Below are 23526 nucleotides of genomic sequence, written 5' to 3'. Positions count from 1 at the left end.
ATGAAGGATAACAACCAATCAACTAACAAAACCAATTGGTTCTTATTGGGACTCTACTGCATTATCTTAAAGAGCTCCTGATCCTTCCATAAACTGGTAGCAAGTTATTTTGACAGTTGTTTAGAGAGTTAACAACTTTTGCTGAATAGAGCAAACGCAGACATCTCTTATTCAACAATTATTATGCAATTAGCTGACCTTCCAGGTTGCCAGAGAGTCTGCACAGAGAGAATTCTTTTGTTCTCTGTAAATTCTTTTCTTCTGGGTCTAAAATTTCTCAAGACATCCCTCACTAATCTCTTATGCTCAAAATGATTACAATAAAGTGACAAGGAAGAAAGTATAATGTAGATTTTAATTTGATTCCCTCTGCTGGTGTACAACACAAACATCTTTGGTAATATAGGCAAAGAAAATATCCATCTTAGATGTTCCAATTCACAAATAATTTGAGGGAGAAGAAAATTCCTTTAAAAAGGAATGTATCAGACAGTATGTTCTGAATTTGGGTCTAAAATACATGATTATTGATCTTATAGTGAAGAATAAGCTCCTAGTATATATATTATTCAACTTATATTTTAGAGTCCTAGGACCATTAACCTAGTGATAGAAGGAATCTCAGGAGTCACCCAACCCAGTCCCCACATTTTACAAAAGAAAAACAGAGGCCAAGTGATTGTTCCCTATGTCATCCTCAAAGGAAATCAAGCTCAAGTTTTGGCTTCCTGTCTCCTTCTTTTCACTACTACCATACTTTATTTAGTCCTCGTTGCCTTCACAAGTATAAATGAAAATTGGAAAATATAGCTTTCCTCCCCTAATATCCAATTATTAGAATAAGGTTTGGGGACTTTGACTTTTTTTTTTTTTTTCATGTAAATGAGTATAGAAGAAAAAAAAAAAAAAACAACATTCATGCTAATTACTTTAATATTACTAAAGATTTATGGTCCTTTGACATGGAAATGCCTTCTACCACTATAGATCATAGCCTTACAAGGTCTTTAGAGGACAGTTAAATCAGTTGTTTTGGAAACATAGAGAATGACTTGCAGATGAAGATCTCTAGGCTGTTCTTAATTAAGGAGCCTGTACTGGACACCATTCAACCTTTGAATTTGAAATTGAAGACTGTAATTTGCACTAAAAAGTAAAATTTCCTCTTTGTCAATTTACAATATGCAATATGAAATAGATGAAATGTGAGAATGTAGCACATGGAGAATTCACCCTGGACTATTATATAAAAATATACTTGTGATATATCAATAAATTTATTTTTGTTAAGGATATATGAGAATGGGGATTTTACTATATGGTGGTAGATAGAAGGAAATGAAGATGTTTTAATCTGGGAAAGGTAAGATGTAGAAATAAGACGTTTTCAAATATATGTAGGGCTAACCTATGGAATCAGAATAAAAAATTAAGAACAATGGGTAGAAGTGATCCTCTTCCAGGTCACTAAATTTCACTGAGCCTCAGTTTCCTTTTCTGTAAAATGAGGGAACTAAATCTATCTAAGTTGTAGGGAAGCAGTTATAGGCTTGCTAGATGAAACATTTCTTAACACTTAAAACTCCAAAATGGGCCTTTTCAGAATGCATAACTTATTTCAAGTGTGTAACCTATTTAAATGCCTAACATGTTTGTTAAGTTTCTAGAAAACAGATTGATTTCTTTTATTAACTTTGGATACCTTACCTACTAGTTCATAACTGTGCTATTCATACAGTAAGTGCTCAAAATATAATAAGTATAAACAATAATTCTGAAATACATCAAAGAGGCCCATAAGTCACTCATCGATTTTAAAGCAATAGTCTGAATTGTCCTTTTGAACTATGGGACCAATATGTATTCCTTGAAAGTCCTATTTAGATGTTTCTCCATTGTTTTGAAGTGACTGTAACTCAAAGGCTTTATTTCCAAAGTATAAGCTTTAAGAGACATAGTGGCTTTTACTGAGGTCAAGTAAAGGACTGTATTTGTCCTCTTAGCACCGCCTTGCTAGACTAAAGAGCTCTAGAGAGAATTACCAACAGCCTTGACTGCCTGGTACTGCTATTTTGTTTGTGTCACAATTGAAAACTTCAAGGACCATGAACTATTTTTGAGGAAGAACACTTCAACTTGATATGATCATTTACATTTTTAAATGTTGAAGAAATTGGCTTAATTTAGCTGTTTTGCCATTCAATAATAAGCAATAGGAAATAGTTTTAGTTACTGTGCATAGCACTTGATTCTAAGCCTAGGTTTCCAAGCTTAGCTCTGCTATTTTAATCTGTGTTACTTTGGATAAACCTGTGTGATTCTCTAGAATCTATTAACTTGATTTATATGCTCAGGTATGCATATATACCCACATACATATGTATTTAAGTGTATAGACATAAATATGCACATGCATATAAAATTATGCCTTTAAACATACATACTTACTATTTTTGCTCAATTACATCTTTTAGAATCTGATATATTTTATATACTGAAAAATTATTCTAAGAAGACCATTGGCTTTACCATTTTGCACAAATGTGTTAAGAGTACCTATTGTAAAGTAGTTAATTTCCAAATATATTAAATGGAAGGACTGGATTAGATAAAGATCTAAAGCACACAGCTATAAATCTCATCATCCTATTTAAAAATTAAATTTGCTCATCAGGTTTAGTTCTGTAACATACCAGGATAATTCCTTGGCTCTTTACTAAACCCTTATCATAGGAATTGATAAAATACATACAAACACACACACACATATACACATATTGTCTTGCTACTGAAATGGAGACCTATAGGCAGCCTTTTCCAGATTTTATATTTGTTGCAATTGAAACATATACTGAGGACCCTTTTCCATATAATTCAAGTCAAATCAATATATTATATAATTGGCTTGAAATCACAATTATATTTCTATCATACTAAGATATATGAAATGAGTTATAGCAAATTAAGAAAATAAGACATTTACATATATCAATGCAATATTAAATTAACTGAGGAAAACAACAGCAATTTTTTTTTCCCCTCTTCCATATAGTCTTCAGTGTTCCATTCTAGCACAGTATCCTGTTATACTGCAAATATTTAGGAACAATTATGTTGCCTTCTTAATAGAAAAAAAAAAATGGAAAATAAGCAAAGGAAAGTCAGTCACGGAAAATTTCTTCCAGACTGATATGTACCTTTTTAATGGTGTTCTGAATAATCATATCTCCAACAGGCATTAGTATGCCTCCCAGTACAGCCAGCACTCCACCTATGACAGCACCTGTGATGAGCCCACAGTTCCGATCACAGCCCATTTTTCCTGTTTAAGGAACCACTTAGGGCTTGGCACCAGGTTCTTTTTTACTCTTCAGGTTTCTCAAGCTGAATGTTCAAGGTACTTGATCCTATTACTAGAAACATCATAAAGCAGAAGCTAAATATCAGTTCAAAAAGATCAAAGTACAAAAAACAAGCAATGAATACTGATGGGAAGATAATTGTGCTACTCGTAAATAAACGCAAGCTTGTATCTATTCATTTATGCTTCTAATCTAGACTTTAGGGTTTCCCACCCTTTTCCTTTTACAAACATAATATTAGAATATAAATGGTTCAAGTATATCCTATAAACTGTTCTGTTCTTTTTTTTCCTAGGATATTTAGCATGACAGATAATACTCATACATAATGTTATCAAGCTCACATACCTCATTCCCCCCTCCCCGGTAATACCTTTGTAAACTCCCTGGTTTCCCAACTCAGTCATATCCACACCCTCATAGTTTTTTTTTTGTTTTTTTTTTTTTGTTTTTTTTTTGTTTGTTTGTTTGTTTGTTTTTGGTTTTTTTTAAGGTCAATAGGTTTTTGTTTTGATGTCTCCATAAATCAAAATATTACTAAAAATAATAGTTCAATAATCTGCTTCCTCATACCTTCTTCAGGAATAGCAGCAGGAGGGAAGTTATACAGAGCTTTGGAGATGATTTATTTTACAAAATAGGTAATTCTTCCAATCATTTGAAATCTACAAAAACAAACAATTACACAATAAACTGAGATAGGATTGAAAACAAAATGCTCAAAAACAAATATTTCGTTATAATAATGATGATAATAACACAGTAAACATTTATATGTCATTTTAAAATATATAGATCACTTTTTGTATGGGAATTTTATAAATCAGGTATCATTATCCCCATTTTACAGATGAGAAAAATTAAGATTATATGAAGCTAAATAAATTGAACAGGTCTCACCTCACCTTAACAGTCACTCAAACCACAGTGACTCTGAATTCAGTGACCTTTCATTGCAGTGATACCATGTTGACACTTGCCAAAGAATTAATTCTAATATTAGTTATTATGACAATTACTGTTATGTATTAAATCTAACTACAGAGAATTGAATGTCAAAGTAAATAAAAGCTCCATAATTTAATTAGTTCAAATATTATTAATATATCCTTATGACAAGCAATCAAATGCAATATTTTTTCTTTGTGATGGTATATAAAATAGAAAAAAATTGACTAAACAAACTGAATCAACTACCATTGCTTTCAGTTTTTATTTTTAATGAAAAATAGCCTTTGATTTTGTTCTCCTTATCATTTAGAGCTACAAATTAAGATTTCTTTTTATGACAAAGTGACACTTATATATTTTTTGTAGTTAATGAACAGAATGTTTCTCCTTTTGAACTAATGTCTATTATAAACAAAACTAGTCTTTTATAAGATGATAAAAGCTCTGGAAGACATTAGCAAGCAACTTTGGAATCAATGTTATGGACAGAATCATGTGCTAAGTGGGATTAATCAATGATTGAAGTAATTTTTATTTATATTAATGAATTTTTTTTGGTATTTGACAAATTTGACAAAAATTGACAAAATAGCATTATAATGGATCTGCATAGTATAGCTTAAAGTACACTGGGATGCAAAACACAAGAGCTAAATTCAAGTTCTAGGTCTCATTAATTAGGTACAAAGCACTAAATGTTTTGGCTCATTTTGTACATTGACTCATATTTATATGCACACACAGTACATATGTACACATGTGCATATATACACACAATACACATACACACAAGTTGGGAACATTGAGATAAATACTGTAGAATTTTGTTAAAAGGATATGAGTTAATATAGATAAAATACTTTAGAATTATAGAATATATAGTAAAAATATTATAGATTGAAATTTTGAGACATTTTCACAAGAAATTCTGGTTGTAATGGTATTTATTATAACAGGGTTGAGAATGACAATTTCATTTAAAAGATTTATGAAACAAACAGTGGCAAACCAGTCCCTATGCTTATAATGTTCACAGAATATTATAGTATAGGGCTGGATGGGAGAGAAAGACAATACAGGAGGAAAATAAAAGGCAAAATAAATAAATAAATAAGTTCATGTATGTATGTACAGCCCCACACATATATGATGTATATCCATTTATATATTATATACATCCATATTATACACGTATATATTGTTTAGTTATGTTTTACTCATGTTTGATTCTTCATGCCCCATTTTGGGATTTTTTGACAAAGATATTGGAGTAAATTGACATTTCCTTCTCTAGCTCATTTTACAGATGAGAAACTGAGGCAAACTGAGTTAAGTGCCTTATCCTGGGTCACATAGCTAGCAAGTATCTGAAACTAGTTTGAACTCAAGAAGATAATTCTTTCTAACTCCAGGCATGGCACTCTACCTCAGAGCTAATTAATGCTTCTCTCTCTCTCTCTCTCTCTCTCTCTCTCTCTCTCTCATTATATACATATATATATATATATATATATATATATACACATATATGTGTGTGTGTATGTGTGTGTGTATATACATATACATATATGTATATATACATATATATGTATATACATATTATATATATACACACATATCTATACATAAAGTGTACATCTATATATACTATACAGTATATATCTATATATATATATAAACACATGCATGTGTATATTTGTATAGAAGAGACCCTTATCTCTTTCTTTGATTTCTTTTAGGTATGGCCTTAGCAGTGATATATCTAGATCAAATGGCCTCATTAGTTATTAATTGGTAACCTGTGCATAATCCAAAATTGCTTTTCAGAATGGTTTTACTATTCACTTGTTTCAAGACTACATCAATCTACTTGGTTTCCCAAGGGTATCTCCAATGTGTATCATTTTATGACAATAACAATATTATAAAAAGAATCAATTTTGAGCAGTTTTGCAAATCTGTGAACAATAAAATATGAAGAAACAGGAGACCAATTTATATAATAACAACACTGTAAAAATCCCATAAAAACCGTAAAAACAAACAACTTTGAAAGCTTTAAGAACTATGGCCAATAAAACTGCCTTTCATGATTTAAGAGGACCTGTGATGAAAAATGCTATTCATTATAGGAAGGTTGCAGAATGAAATGTATATATTTTGTATACAATCATTTAGGGAATTTGTGTTCTTTCACTATCTATATTGACTACAAGAAATTACTTTTTTAAAATGAGTTTGGACAGAAAAGAGAGAATATAGATTTCTTTTGTTTTTCTAACAGAGAGATAGGAGGTGCTATGCTGCATGTACTTTCTGATGAAGTCATTGTATTAATAATCTTAGGGGCAGCTAGGTGGTGCCATGGATAGTATACTAAAGCTGGAGACTAGAAGGCTTACCTTTCTGAGTTCTAGACTGGTTTCAGGCACTTACTAGCTGTGTGACCCTGGGCAAGGTACTTAACTCTGTTTGCCTCAGTTTTCTCATATGTAAAGTGAGCTCTAGAAGGAAATGACATAAACCTCCAGTATTTTTGCCAAGAAAACCTCAAAGTCATAAAGAATCAGACATGACAAAACAATAGTTATTAATTTTACGGTTTTACTTTGTTATAAGTGTCTTTTCATAATGTAAGAATAATATGTAAATGTAAATGTCCACTTTTGGCATTATTGTTCTCCTTGGAAGCAATATTACCTAGGATTGTTCAAAGCATGGATGAGGAAAGCATTTCAAAAACATGGAATTGGAAGTAGCATAGAGGGATTTAAATGTAGTGTATAAAATAAGATTAGAAAGGTAGGTGGGACAATACTACATAGGGTTTTAAATGCCAGGATAAGGAAGAGAGTTTGCTGTTGTTGTTTTTTTTGTTTGTTTGTTTTGTAAATTTATCCAACCAGGACTTGAGACAGGGTCTGATGTGCAGAATTTTAGAACTTGAATGAACCTAGGAAGCCAGACACTTAGCCTAGTGATATGACCTCTAAAAGTCATGTCTAAAATGTTATGACACTAGATCTATGAAAATGAAGCATAGACCAAAGAAATAAATTCAGTTTCTTCTGTAGTCCTATTTTTCCATTCCATTTCTAATTAAAAATTAATTACAAAATAATACAGATTCTTCTATTATGTAGAAATATATTGGGAGAGTCACAATATTAACTAGTTTTTTTTTCAAAAGTACATTTTTCTTTTTTTAAAATCTCTATGTACAAAGATCGATATTCAAGAACTCTACCTTTTTATGAAGTCTTTTTTTTTTTTTTTCCTGAGGTAATTGGGGTTAAGTAACTTGACCAGGGTCACACAACCAGGAAGTATTAAGTGTTTGAGGGTAGATTTGAACTCAGGGCTGGTGTTTTATCTGCTACACCAATGAACTGCCCCCTTTATGGAGTCTTTAAAATTAAAGACTTTCACACACATTCATTTCCTATGCCAAATCATTATTAAACTCTCTTTATTCTAGAAAATGAAGTCTATCATTTTAAAAAATCTCATTTACCTTTTGAAGAGAAAAAAAAAAAAAAGCTGAAAAATTCACTTATAATACTCCTATCTCAATTATATTCAGATGGGTACCTTTTGATATGATCTTGAAGAGTCAATACAGTCATATCTTTAATCTCTATTTCCAATGTCTGGCAATTCTCTAATATACTCAAGAAGAATCTCACTGACATCCTATCTATGGGACATAATGCCTCCCTTGGGAAGATTGCACTAAAAATTCCCAAACAAAATTATTCCAGTTATTTTGGGCATTTGCTATAAACTCTGGAAATTATCCTCTATAAATTTCCCACTTTTTGTTTTTTTTTTTTATTATTATACACTCTTTAGAGAAGATCTGGAAGCTCCCTAGTACTTAATTATTCTTTAAGTAAAAGGAGGCAATACATTTTCTAGGAAAGTTAATTTGCTAAGCCAGTGTAACTTATGATTGCTCTTGAAATGAATAGTATTCTTTAAATATTCTTATGTTAAATAATAGTATTATTTTATAATCCTCACCTTAGTCTGACTTTGGTAATTTCTTTATTTCCTTTGAATAAAGATAGAATTAGTGAATGCTAGGTGAAAAAAAATGAAGATATTATCAACAGAAGACACTAGAATCCTTCACTAATTGAAATTTTCTCATTGACTTTCCTTTATCATTTGGCTTAATATTTGGAGATTTAGATGTATGACAAAGAGATGTTCTGTTGTTATCATTAATTGCTTTGGGAAAGTTTTAGGTCTAGAGTTAGAAGAAACTCCAGAGTCTGATTCACTCCTGCAAATCAGGAAAACTAAGTTCCATGAATATGATCGGACTTGCAGAGACAGATCGATGTTGCAATGGATAGAATACTGGGTCTGAAGTCAGGAAGAATGAATTGTGATCCAGCTCAGACAAGTACTAGCTGTGTGACCTTAGACAAGTCACTTGACCTCTATATGCTTCAGTTTCCTTAACTGTAAAATGAGAATGATAAGAGCACCTGCTTTCAAAGATTATTGTGAGAATAAGAAAATGACAAGCACTTAGAACAGTGCTTGTCACTTGGGAAGCTCTACATAATTTCTAGCTATTATTATAACTTATCCAAGATTCTACAGGTAGCATCAGAATTGTAACTTAAAGCAAAATCTTCTGACTAGAGAGCCAGTGCTCTTTCCACTGTTTCAGAACATCTCCAAAAACAACCATAACAATTACTACCACTACTATTACTACAGCTGCTATTACTATCCTTTTGAATAACATTTTCACAAGTGGTTGGAAAAGAAAACAGTAGAGCTGTAAAGGCAAAGAAAAAAGACTATGCTATAATTGTGCTTTTTCCCTTAAATCGATGGTTGGAATGATCGGATGAGGTGGAAGGAGAAATATCAAACACTGAAAATTTAGAACAAAATGTGCCTCTTTGGGTTCCACATATCAGTCAATGCTCAAAATAACAAGTAGTCTAGCAAAGCAATAAAAATCTACCAAAGAAATGTTAGGAGCCATGCTAGCTCTGTGGCAATGCGTATATGCGAGTGTGTGTATGTCCATTTTTGTGTATGTATATATATATAGATATATATATGTATATATATATATATCTATATATATATGTGTGTGTGTGTGTATATATATGTATGTATATATATATATATGTATATGTATATATATATATATTATGTATATATACAATGAATATATACATTGTGCAGTTGTATAGATATGTATGTGTGTATATGTATATATATGTATATGTATATGTATATATCTATATAGTGTATATATACAATGAATATATACATTGTTCAGTTGTATAGATATGTATATGTATATGTGTATATATATATATATATATATATATATATACATACCCACATATCTTAAGCTGCACTCTCATTATGATTCTTCCTATGACTCACAATGTCCCAGCTACAAGGCTGATGCATATAAACTTTGTATAAGCTAACTTAAACAAGATAAGTTATACCAAGGTTATCCTAAAGAAGTGTCTTAATTCCCTATTTCAAGGCAATCAACTTTACCAGCATACCCTCAATTTCCTTATCCAGCCACATCCTCAACCTTTCTGTCTTCTTTACTTAAATATATTCTCTGCTGATCTAGATATGTAATTCTTCTGAAATAGTAGTCTAACTCTATTATATTGTTAGAATTTATATATGAAGACATTAATTGGTTGAATGTAATACCATTTATTATGTCACATTTTTTCAAAGAAGTTTTTTGTTTTTCAACTATGAAATAAATATTTTTTGATCTTAAAGGAACATCCATTCATCCATCTATCCCTCTATCTTTATTTTACAAAAATGAATATTACTTTATTATTTACATGCTTTGATGCCCCAAAGAGAATTATAATGATTATGCTTTACATTTCTATAACATATCTATCTCAGCAAATTTGACCATCATCATCCTCATTATTTTTTTTTCCCCTATGGAGGACCTGAGGCAAAGGAGAGTTCAAAAGTACAAATTATGTCTTGGGGCTGAGTACAGAAAAAAGTCATCTTGCCATACCATATGGCAATTCACCCTGTTCCAACTGTCAGAGAACCTTCTAATTTGACATTTCAGATGTTGTTATTCTTGAAATGCAAGATGAATGCCTTGTAAACTTAACATTCTTTTGACTCATGACATAAGAGATAGACAAACTGAATTTCTCTTACTCTCAAAAGTATTGACTTAAGATACAGTTTTCATTCTTAATGATTTCCATTTTCAAAAAAATAAATTGTGACAGTGATATCCAGAATAGAACACATATTTTTAAACAGGCTTTAAAGTTTTGTGTTTTTTTTTAATTATAGAGGAGGATAGAATAGATGAACAGAAAATGAGAAAGATAGAAATAGCTAAGGTGTAGAAAACAAGAGGAGAAAAATAAACTGCATTGTTAAAACTTCTCCCTGATTACATACCTTCAATGATTCCAAAGGTAGATTAGATGGCTTTTTTCCTCAATCTTCAACACTTTATGATTTTATATTCTTCTATTTTTTCCACTTAAAAACAAAGAAAACCCCTTTCTAATCCCTCAGGCATTTCTTGGGGAACCATCACACACACACAAATAAGAGCAACTGATGAACTCTTCTGGTTTTTTAATCCATAGATTTTTTTTTTTAAGGATAGAATTTTTGACTACTAAGTTGACATGACAATGTGGTGGAAAGTGAGAAGCTAACTTACTGACAAATCCTGTTGTAGGCTGTACTCTAAGAAACTCCTCCTATGTGCCAGGATATCACAGAACCTAGTTTTCTAGAGAACCTATAATTATTCTCATATGTGGCTACATGCTATGACTTGGGAAACCCCACCCAGAAGAGGGATAACCCAAAAGAGACATTTCCTGGGATATAAACTTAAGGCTGGACAACAAAATCAGTTCCAGTCTTCCAAAAGACTCTTAGAACAAATGAATGACAAATTCTGGATGTTTTCTGACTGAAGAGAAGTCATGGGACTCAGATCTTCATCTACCCACATTCATTTATTTTTTTTTTGTTCCCTGCAAAAAGAATAATAAAATATAATATCCTCTGATCTATACATTCATTTGGTCTTTCTGATTTCTCTCCAATCTCTTTTCTGTTTTAAATACTTCAAGACCATCTTGACATATCCAATCCATTTGAAAATTTATACTTAAATCAAATAACTGGTTATTTTGAAAAAAAATAGCTAGATTGAGGTTATTCAAACTGGGGTTGGCATTCAATATATTGAAAATAATTTATTAAAATGTTTTGTATCAGTTTCTCTTCTTCTGTTCCTTTATTGCAAACCTCAGTATGTACCTGTTTATATAGTCCATATATGTTGACTTTACTTCTGAAAGGCAATAAAAGTATGATGGGAAAAGGCTAAGTTAGGAATCAGACCTGCATTCTAATATTAGCTTTAGCCAAAGATGAGTTCATTAAAAAAGAGTTAACACTTAGTTTAAGAAAAAGTTATCCAAAGCCAAGTAACCTGACTCCAAACATAAAGTTCAGGCCACTTTTATACCATGGAGAATGATAGCTTTTCCCTCTATAACTTTGGTTAAAATGGGAGATCCTTACCAAAGCTCAGCTAGATCTTCAATGGAGATAGGTGGTACACTCTAGTCTAATTGGTATTATACCCAGTCTTCAGGTTAGGAGTCTTAGGCTAGAAAGAGCTCCACAATCTTATCTAGAATGATAGCAGGACTTATTGCTGAATAAAGTTGACATATCATTGTGAGTATTTTAACATCATAAAAGAAGAAAAATAACTGAATCTACACATCTATATGCTTTTGTATTATAAAATATTTGTGGAAAATAAAATAAAATTCAATAAAACAACTAATACCTTAATATACAGGTGCTCTGTCAGAATATTCATATTAACATCTTACATAGTATGGCAGGAGAAAGGGGAAATCTTTTTAAAATTTGAACAGAATATAAAGGAATATCATTAAAAGATTCTAGGGCAAGAATTTAAAACAAAGTTTGAAATCGAATTACGAAAATACGCACACAAATATGATTATTAACTTCAACTTTCTTGAAAAATATCAGTAATGATTGTACATTTTGTCCAAATACAACTGTGGCTAAACAATAATCCCTCCCTTGCTACTTGTTATTAAATGTGATTGATGGGGGAGTGAGGAGAGGAGACAGGGAAGAGTAGCAATATCATAAATAAGTGATCTAGCAAGCTAAGTAAGAATACATGAATTTTCCATGATCACTTTCACTCTCCATTGTGTACCATACATAGCCACTATTTTCAACCTTTAATTTGGAAGTTGAAATGTGTATTTTTAAAAAATTAAATCAGAATTTATATAGCTACTCTATTAGGTTAAAAATTGAGTTCCATTTATGTAATAGGATCCAAATGTGATCCAAAATCACATAGAATGACTAATCAAGATGAATTTATGTATCTATCAAGGTATCTGAAATTAGCTATTCTAGAATCTACTTCATGATAACTGTAGTGTGAAAGCAATACTGGGATGACAATACTTATTGCTGTTTCCTAAATTATTCTTTTGATGTGGCGTTACCTTTGTTCAAACTTAATATCTTTTTTTTAAAGACTTACAGAAGGAAAACATAAACTCCAAGAGAAACATATAATTTATTTATTTTGTTCAGCTTGGTGAATATAGTTATACAAAAAGTTAAATTTACACAGATTTTTATAAATGCTACTAGTATTAAAAATAAGTACTGCTTCTGGTCACTTATTAATGCTTAACTATGAGAAAAACATACTCAAGCACACATTACATTAGTTATCTCATCAGAGTCCATTCCTCCTAGAGTTATGCAATTCAAATAGATTAATAATCTATTGCTGATGTCAAGCATTAAAAAAATCACATGCTGTAGGTTGATATATTGTAATCAATATGAGTAAACAAGTAATATATAAAACTAAGCAATAGCACATAGGCTGTTTATTCTGCATAATAGATATATGTTGATGAAAATTTAAATCAAGAAATACATTAAACTATTAACACACGGGATCATAGATTAACACCGATGGATGGTCATTTAATAAAATCTCAATTTACAGAGAAGGAAACTGAGGCCTAGAAAACTAAACTGATTTACCCATGTTACATAAGAATTTACAAAGTCAGCTGGAATCCCATTCCTTTGACTGAAGTTAAAGTATTTTTATTAAAACATTTCTATTGCATATTTTGCAGAATGTATTTATCAAATTGCATTACTTAGAAAATCATATTAGTATCTAACATTAAGATCAAATATTTGCTTTGCTATTTACATACATGGATAAAGAATATTAAATCATAAAAATGTGAAATATGATTGGCTACTGACCCCCACCAAAGCATTCAATTCCTTATTATATACTGTGAAAAGATTTGTAGTACATTGCAAAATAGCTCCTTTTCTTCAGAAAAGTAGGAATAAATATTGGACACTGCAAAAAATGTGCAATGTGTCTTTCAAACTTAGAGATTTAGAAGAAAGAAATAACTTAAATTTGTAGCATTTACAGGGACACTTTATGTCCCACTTTCTGCTGGAAGATGGGAAATCCCTTTCTTAAATGATTTATATATAGTAACCTATGACTTACCTTTGAAAAGCTGAGAATGAAATTTCTATTGATTATTCCAGTGTTTTGTCATACAGTGCTCATTAGGGTCAAGTAGCATCTGTAGTTAAATCCTCACTGAAAAAACTTCCACTAAAGACTGTGAGAGAGTTTAAATATTCAAGAAGACGTCAGATCCCAGTGTGTAGTTTGTTGCCAGGAAAAAAAAAAAAAAAAAAAAAAAAAAAAAAAAAAAAGATTTGTATTGCTATGGTCTGACAAAGACCTATTACCTATATCTCATGGTAAATACTGAGTGGCACTTTTTTCCCTTTTGGTAAAATTCCAATCCAAGTAAGTCAGGGGCCAGGCAGACAAAGGGGAACTTAGTTACTCAGCTGCCATTAAATAATCTGTTCTGCTATACAGTTATAAGTTCAAATGCAGAAGCTGGGGGTGTGAAAAAAAAGAGTCATCACTTACTTCCTTATTTATAAATTTTCTTTTCAAAGCCTGTGTCATGAAGATGATGAGATGTCTATTATGGAATTGGCATGTTTTTTATCCATTAAAATGCATTATTACAATTTCAGAAATCAAGACTGGTTTAGTTAAAAGATTTTTTTTTTAATAACTTAAAAGATACTGTCAATCAGCAAGGATTAAATACAGACCTTAAAAAAAAAAAAAAAAAAAAAAGGAAATGATCTATTGTTCTAGCTAGAAGTCCTTATTTATCAAGTTTTTGTTTGTTTCATAAAAACTAAAAATCACAATGCAATCTGCAAAAATGTCCTTCAAAAACTTAAGCCAAGATATTATTATCTGGGTTTTATTGTATTCTCATGTTCAGACAGTACTAAATTCTAGGTTGATTTATTTCTGACATTTTACTACCATCAAGTGATGTTAAAATAAAATAATTAAAAAATAAAGACCTTTTAAGGATAATACAAATATATTGATGGGTAATTTAGAAAAATTGCTCATTTGAATTTATATTACCCAGATATAAAGATATGGAGATTGTAGTAGAAAGATCTTAAAATAAAAGAAACTCATAGTATTTCTCTAGAAAGAGTCCTAAGAGGAATAAAATAGTCATTTTAAATAGAGGATCCCTAAATCCTGAATTAAGTCAACATGCAGAATTTTAGTTTATTAAACTATTTTAAAACTACTCATTATCACTGTATTAACCATTCCTTTCTTCTGACCTTGGATTGTAGATAGATCAAGGTTTCCCTCATGTACTTTAAATTTTTCATGCAATTAAAGGATTGACTATCCTAAGAATCTAAAAAAAGAGACTTCAAAATCAAAGAAACAAACTTGTCTTTCCAAATATATTGTCTAAGATATTGAACATACATAGCTATTTAGGTTCTATCCAAATTCAGGGTTCTTTATTTATTTCTTAATAGAATTGTAGTATTTTTTGATTGATTCCTTTTCTTAAAATTAATTGCTAAAAGTCTGTAAAGACCTCAATGACACAATAGTGGAAAAAGTAAAAAATTAACAAAATAGTTCAACAGAGATATCTGTGTGCAGTTGTACTTTGCTTTAAATAAGGTAAATAGACCTAGGTTGAATCCCCATTTGCTAAACATACTGGTCAAGTGATCCTGAGTAAGTCAGTTACCCTGTCAGTGGCTCACACAATTCATCAAAGGTATAAATGACCAAAAACAAACAAACAAACAAACAAAAATGATAGTTAAAGTAGCTAAGGGATATAATGGTTTGAGCTGGGCTTGGAGACAAGAAGCTTTGCTTGATTGGTTATTTTCTATCTAACTCTTCATGACCCTTTTTAGGGTTTTCTTGACAAACAAACTAGAGAGGCTTGCTTTTTCCTTTTCTAGTCTATTATACTGATGAGGAAACTGAGGTAAACAGGGTTAAGTGACTTGCCCCATGTCATATATCCAGATTTGAACTCAGATTTTACTTAATCTAGGTTAGGCATTATCCACTGGATCACTGGAATCAGAAAGTTCTGGGATCAAATTTGGTCTCAAAAGTCTGTGTGCCTCAGTTTCCTCATCTGTAAAATGGAGATGATAACAGCATCTGCCTTATGGAATTGTGAGGACAAATGAGATATCAGTGCTTGTCACTGTGTGGGCATTTGCTATATAAATATTTATTCCCTCCCCAGATCTTTTTTGTTCAAGGGAATTTCATATTCTGATGAAATTATAGGACTGACTAGGCCTTAGCTCTTATACCACATAGATACAAGGAAGTTGGGGAGTTTGGTAAAGAGATGGAAATTATGGTGCAAAAAATTTATTATAAGATTTTTTTTTCAATTATGAATTTCCCTAAAGCATTTAAATACTGATTTTGAAAACAGGTAAAAGTATGCTGGTAAATTAATAAGCAAAATATTCAAACCAGCCCTTAATTCTAAATCTATCACATTAAAGTATATTTTGAATTGCTCAATTACTCTGGTATTAATTCTGGATTCAATAAGTGTGGATCTTTGCTTCAAGGATCATTGAAAAGTATGAAGACTCTTCTTACTGGAGATGAGAAGGGAAAAACCTACATTAACCCTAAGACAGAAGTGTTTAAAACAGTGAAAGAACTGTATCCACCCAGTTCACTTCCAAGAAACTGACAATATATGGCCCTAATTATTTTGGATTGTAGCACAGGTTGAGAGTATTACCATACATGTCTACTACTTGGAATTATTAAAAAAAAAAAATGTAAACACATATATTGATAACCTTCCCTACACTACATTTAAGAGTAAAGTCTCTTTCTGTATCATTGATTCTGTATCTCATTCTTTTTCATATGAGTTAACTACAATCATAAAGTGAATGGTCAGGAAGATCAGCACCTTCATCTCCCTTTTGTTCCTGGTACTGTACAGCAGCACCAGAAACAATAACCATTTCCTGCCCACAGGAAAAAAAAAAATCAATCTGAACATTCTGTAATTTAATATCTTTAACATCCTATGATTTAAAAAAAAAAGTAATTTCATACATTTTTACTTCAAATATTTCTGATTTTCAATAGTTACTTTAAAATGTTTTTTAAAAATTAATTTAAATTGTCTTCACTATTGAATTATCAAGCTTATCTGTGCTTTGTAGGTTACAAGAAAGTCTCTTTTTAATAGTCCATATTATCCAAGAGCAAAGTTCATTAAATCTGTTTGATGGCAAGTCTTTGGTGAATTGGTAAACTGAGCTTTCATTTGAAGTAAGTCTGCTGCAAATAAGAGATTATGCTATTATTATGCTATTTCAATTATATTTAATTATTTGTGATCCCTTTTGGGATTTTCTTGACAAAAACATTGGCAAGGTTTATTATTTCATTCTCCGACTCATTTTACAGATAAGGAAACTGAGTCAAACAGACTCAGAGCCACCCAGCTAACAAATATGGTGCTAGCTTTGAATTCAGGAAGTTGAAGCTTCCTAATGCCAAGCTTTGAGTTCTATCTACAGAAACAGATCACTGCCCCATATTATGAATTAGCCCATAGAATTTATAGTAACAGCAATAACAAAACCAGTATTTCATTCTCCTTAGAGAGCCTGCGTCATTTTGCATACATAGGTTAAAAAAAAAAAAAAAAAAAAGGGAAAGGGGGAAAAAAGATGGAAGAGATATTATCAGGTATTTCAAAACTATTCTTAGAACCTTTGAAAGGTGTGGTTTCCAATCCAAGATCAAAGTAAGATAAAACTATTAAGTCCAATTTAAATGATTGTTTTTGAAAAATGAATTGAAAATTTGGAGCAAGTAAGAAGCTTAGCCCATATATGATAGCAATACTTTCCACAGAAGGCAATTCAGAGGCTTCAGACCTATAAACTGAAATAAGAGAATATAAAGAGTTGAGTAATTCAGAAAAACGTTGCATTAGTTTGTTTGCTTTGTCTCTCTGTCTCCATGTATATGTACATGTATTTAAAAGTCATGAGAGGGTATAAAAACTTAACTAGACCAGTCTGGGTCCTTCTATTCACAATTTATTACTATCTAGCTTGGGTACGGTATGGCATTTCTCAATCTCTAAATTTCTTAATACACCAAATAAGGTTAATTTTCACAGTAGCATTCCCATCAGTTTAGTTTCTAGAGGTGAAAAGGAATTATCTCTTGCTCAATATCACACAGAGGTTACAGAGACAGAATAAAGTTCAGAATCTAAACCTGGCTTCCTCTCTAATACATTTTTTTTACTGTATATTGCTGGTCTTAATGTAATGATCAAATAAAATAAGAAATAAGAAATTAATTCAAAAATTAAAAGTAGCATAAAAGCTCTATTGGTGCAGCAGTTTGGTGGCTCAATGGATAGTTCCAGCCTTGGAGTCAAGAAGACTCACCTTTTTGAGTTCAAATTTGGCCTCAGAAATTTAATAGTTATGTGACCCTAGGCAAGTAACTCAACCCTGTTTATATTGGCAAAACACTCTAGCATCTTTGCCAAGAAAACTCCAAATGAGATCACAAAGAATTAGACATGACTAAAAATGACTGAACAAAGTCTCTATCAGGAAGCATTTAATTGGTAGTTTAGATCTGAACAGAGAATGAATTTTTTGATAATAAAAAAGAGGAAGGGAATCATATCTTACTTGATAATGTACAAAAATTTTATGTTTCAAAAATGAGAGTAATGCACATCAATATATTCTCCTTTCAGAGGTGACTTAAATCTTTGCTTCTAAGGAAAAAAAAAAAAAAATGTGGATAGAGCACCAGCCCTGAAGTCAGGAGGACTGAGTTTAAATTTGGCCTCAGACATTTAACTCTACCTAATTGTGTGATCGTAGACAAGTCACTTAACCCTAATTGGCTCAGGGAAAAAAAAAAGAAAAAGAAAAGAAAAGAAAAAAGAAAGACATATTTCCAAACTGAATTTGGATTTTTAACCTTTCCTCAATCACTTTTAAGTCTCTAGAATCCAAAAAACAACAAATCAAACCCTGGGTTGAAGAATTTGGCAATTTCTGAGGTGTAAAAATTTGGAGATTATCCTTGTTATAAACCAAAGAGAAGGGTTTGGGGAAAACAATCACAACTTATAAAAGCAATAAAACAAAGTATTCACAAATTTTCTTAGTTCTGCATTTCTTAATAACTTCAAATAAAGTTGTGAAAAAGATGAAGTACATACTGTATACCTTTTGGCAATAACTCATGTAATTTATACCTTAACAGAACATTATTGAAAGTAGAATTTGAGTAGAACATAATTGGCTCCATTTTTAATTTTATTTTCCTTTTGATGCCTCTTTGGTATGTATGCCTTCCCCCTAAAATTTTTATCATTATAAAACCCATAGTATCTCCATAGGTCCAGAATACCCATTCCTTTATCTTTCCTGTCCCACAAAGTAAAGAGAAAGGACTTTTACTAATGTTAATTAACTGACTGATAAAGAATATCCTGTTTTTTCTTTGGTCTGGTATAAATAACTATGCTGAAGGACATTCACTTTCCTTCAAAAAAAGTAGGCATTTGGTATTTCTTGTTTTCTTCTCTATTTTTCCCTGATATTATCCAAAACTATTTGGTGACAAACACATCTGTGCTTTTGCTACTCTTTCTGAGTCCTATATTTCAGGAGTAAAGAATAAAGACCCAAGAAAAACACTCTGTGTGTGTGTGTGTGTGTGTGTGTGTGTGTGTGTGTGTGTGTGTGTGTGTGTGTGTGTGTGTGTTTATGAACTTATTTTGTCTATTTGGGCAGTAGCTAGTAAGGAACCTGAAAACATTGGCTGGCAAAAATATATAATTACAGAAAAGATAAATCAGAGCTCAGTATTAACTTCAAAAATAATTCAAAACAAGGGAATTTGTGGCTTAAAATAATTTTAAATATATTTATAACCTGATTCCAATTAGAAGATATAATTTACAAAGAAAGATGCTTTCAAAAACATGTCTATCACATTAAATGAGATATAGTTGTGATGCTCAAGCTAATTCTCCAATTTTCAAAAGTTTATGGATGCAAAAGTTGGCTAAAAATAATAGTACATAAAGTTTATTTTAAAAGGAATGGATTTTTAAAAAAAAGATTAGCAGCAAAGAATGAAAGCACTATGGATGAGGCATTTTATAATTAAAAGACTGGATTTGTGGAATCTGAGAAAGAAGAAAGAAAAATCACCCATTAATACTTGGAAATTTGCTTACAGCTTTTGTTATAAATGTAAAGTTGCATGGGACACATTTAAATGAATTTTATCTTTATATGACTTACAAAAAATGAATAGGAAAATTGAGAATATATGGTATATCAAAATTAATTTTAATAAATTGAAGAAAAAGGGAATAAAAGTTTTTATCCTTACATCCATGCAAATTTATACTAGATTGGTATATAATTAAAATTTTAAAAATAGGATTAAACTATAAAAGAGGGATAGTATGTGAAAATACTTGCAAAGTTTGGTGAAGATAGAAAATTGAAATAAGTGGTTACTTTGCAAAGACATGTTAAAAAAAAATAAAGATGAAAAGAACATATATTAGTTGAACAAAGGTCAAATAGATTAAAAAGTTATAAATAACCATGATGAAATTTCTGGGAAAAAATAGAAGAGAATGCTTCAAACAGAAGAGTAGCTTCAAAATATGTATTATTTTGTAGGTATGGATTAATTTATGAATGTTTATGCCTTCAGTGTTTGGCAAACTTGACCACTTTTTTAAAGCCATGTGTAAGGCTCAATAATAAAGAAGAATTGTAAAGAGTAAAAGGTAAAGGAAGTGATTCAAAATGTAAGGAAATACTAAGAAATTTGAACATTTACAAGGAAAATGTATAAACATTCTGTGGATAGGAATTTATTAGTGGGAGAATGAAAAACTCAGACAGACAAAGACGAATCATCCTATCTCAAAGAATTCTGTGGGGAAGTAGAGGGACATAATAATATGTAGTTAGCCAATGCCAAATAACAATTAAAAATATGATTTGAAAAGAATTAACAATAGATTTGAAATTTCTTTGGGCTAAGAGTTTATCAAAGAAAGAAATGTGAAATTATAAAGAAATCCAAAGGATTTAAAAGAGAAAAACAAGCCTCTAAATCTTAAGCATGATAATATGAAAGATCCTCCAATATTGTCTTACCAATTTGGTGACTTAAATTTAAATGATTCTCTTTTAGAATAAAATCAAGATACAGAATGTGTGCTTTTAGAGAGTTTAATAGGTGTTAACATTTAATTCAGTCAGGTTGGAAAGGGTTAAGCTTATCATGAATCATAAACTTGGGACCAATATTTTAAAAAATGTTTTAATACTTGTTTTTTGATTTAGTTAATTTCCTTCAAAATTCTGTTTTGTTTTGTTTTTTAATCTTTTATGCACTTATAAACACTATTCTGAGCGGGCCTTTACTGACTTTACCAGATTACCAAAAGTTAAGATTTGCTGTTATGAGTGAATTTTCAAATTGAGAATTCAGGAGTATGTGATTTTTTAAATGGTAACCTCAAGCTTAATCACTGTGGCATAATGATTTTTAACCTGAGCATTCAAAGATCTCTTTGTAGTTCTTCAAGACCAATGTAGGTTTAGAGACTGAGTGTCTGGATTTATAGCTTGATTTTTACTTGACGTTTGCTTGACTAGTGCTACTTTTGTGACATTGGAAATTCACTTAATGTTTCCATTTGATATAATCAGAGGGAGTTGGGCTAAATGAATAACTTCCTCTATAAGTCTCAGTTTAGTAGAGTAAATTTCATTTTCTTATATGATGCATGTGTTTATAGCTTCATTTTCAAAAGTTATAGAATTATAGGATGTTTAAAGATTATAATATTATGGAAGGAGATTAAGCTTAAAAAGTACCATTATAATGATGAGGAGTAAATTGTGGCTCTAAATTGAGATGGATCAACTCTTCTCCTCCTGGGTCTGATTATCTCTCTCTCCTTCCCCAAAGTAACCAAGGGCAGGTTTGGTAGTGAATGAATTCGCTACTCAATGCTGTATGAAAACAAAGTCTTTATTGATTGTAAAGGGATAGACAGACATTTGGCCTCCAGGAAAGCCAAGTTGCCTGGCAAGGGGATGCCAGTTGGCGGGCACAAGGCTGGTGTGCACCAAGTGCAAGGATTCCATTTTTTAGAACTTCCTTTTACACATAACTAGGCTCAATCAAAACAACGTTTGCACAGAGATGTTATCCAAGAGGTTCTGGAGATATTTGTAAATAAGACAGGAATTTCTCTTAATCATTTATATCTCAAATTATCTCCTTTAACCTCTCCTCAGACAAGAATTTCCTGTTAATTATTTTTATCTTGAACTATCTCTTTTACTGACCTTATCAATATGACTTCTTGCTTTTATTTTTCATTCCTTCTTTCCTACTATCCCAGGATTTATTGTGGAGAAGTAAGAAAGACCTTTCAATATATGACTTCATGACTATTATTACAATAGACTCTTTGGTCTCTCTTTTGATCTGCTGAAATGATGTCACCTTAGACATCACCTTAGAAATGATGTCCACACTAGTTATATAGTTAGACCTTTGGGGCTTGAACTGACTTATCTAAGTTTGTCTCCCCCTGTTTAATGTCTGTATCTATCTCTCCTCTCTAATACATGGAAATCAAAATGGTTATCTTGAAAGCTAAAGCTTGAAAGCTTCTTTATCCTATTATTTACCCAGTAACTTTCATCATTACCTACTTTAACTCTAGCTTTTATCAGTTCCTCTTCTCCTTTATCCCCCCTCCACTATGACCTTCCAGACCCAAGAACATTTCTAACAAGCTTTCACCTTCAATTAAGATCTTTTCTTTTCCCAGTCTTTCAAACCTGCTTCAACATAATCCTCTTGCTTTTATTTTATATCATTTTCCCAGAACCCTGCTTCCAATTTTCATTTCTCTTGCTTTCTATCCTCCTCCTCCCCACTATCTCTTGGATCACCTGGGTCTGCATCATCCAGAAAATAGCTACCATAAACTTTACTTCTCAAAAATTTCTACTTTATTCTACTTCTCAAAATCCCTTGATATCACCTCCCTTCCTCCTCATCTTTCATCACTCTTTTTCTTGTTCCATTCCCTTAGTAAAAGGCAGCTCTTATGTTAATCAAGGCCAAATTCTCTAAATGGACCCATGATACCATACTTACCTCTCCCAACAATTAACTGATTTCTCTCTACTCTCCTCTCTCTCCAGATTTATCAATTCTCTGCTGCCTACTTTCCTTCCTTTAAAACTCAGCTCAAATGTGATTTTCCTCTGGGAAGCTTTTTCTGTCTTCCTTGTCAGTCTTTCCAGTGAGATGACTTTCCAGAGTGCAGATCCTAGAACCAGGAATATGTGACTTCAAATCTATTATCACACATATTAGCTAGGTGACTGGCTGGGCAAGTCATTATCTCTATTGTCTCATCTGTAAAATGGGGATATTAGCATATAGTGATGATAAAATAAATGATATATGAAAAACCCTTAGCTCAGTGATTGACACATAATAGGAACTATATAAATATTAGGGATGATAATTGTGAGATCTTGATGACAACAGATAAGCCATTCAATTTGAAATGTTGGATATGGAATCAGAAGACCTGGATTTAAACCTTGTATTTAA

The 23526-nt window shown here is 31.3% G+C and overlaps 1 protein-coding gene across 1 annotated transcript in view; it reads right to left on the bottom strand.

Annotated features, from left to right (window-relative positions):
* CD36 (CD36 molecule (CD36 blood group)) overlaps nucleotides 1-23526 on the bottom strand; it is a 129673-nt gene that overhangs the window by 38425 nt on the left and 67722 nt on the right. Inside the window, 2 exon segments of the mRNA XM_074268485.1 lie at nucleotides 3198-3413; nucleotides 3936-4027. Coding sequence (XP_074124586.1) covers nucleotides 3198-3317 — 120 coding nt within the window. The 5' untranslated portion in view covers nucleotides 3318-3413; nucleotides 3936-4027.

Source organism: Sminthopsis crassicaudata, chromosome 5 (genome assembly GCF_048593235.1).
Source record: "Sminthopsis crassicaudata isolate SCR6 chromosome 5, ASM4859323v1, whole genome shotgun sequence".
In the NCBI taxonomy this organism is placed as follows: domain Eukaryota; kingdom Metazoa; phylum Chordata; class Mammalia; order Dasyuromorphia; family Dasyuridae; genus Sminthopsis; species Sminthopsis crassicaudata.
The sequence above is the reverse complement of the archived record's forward strand: the minus strand, read 5'-3'. Positions and strand labels throughout refer to the sequence as shown.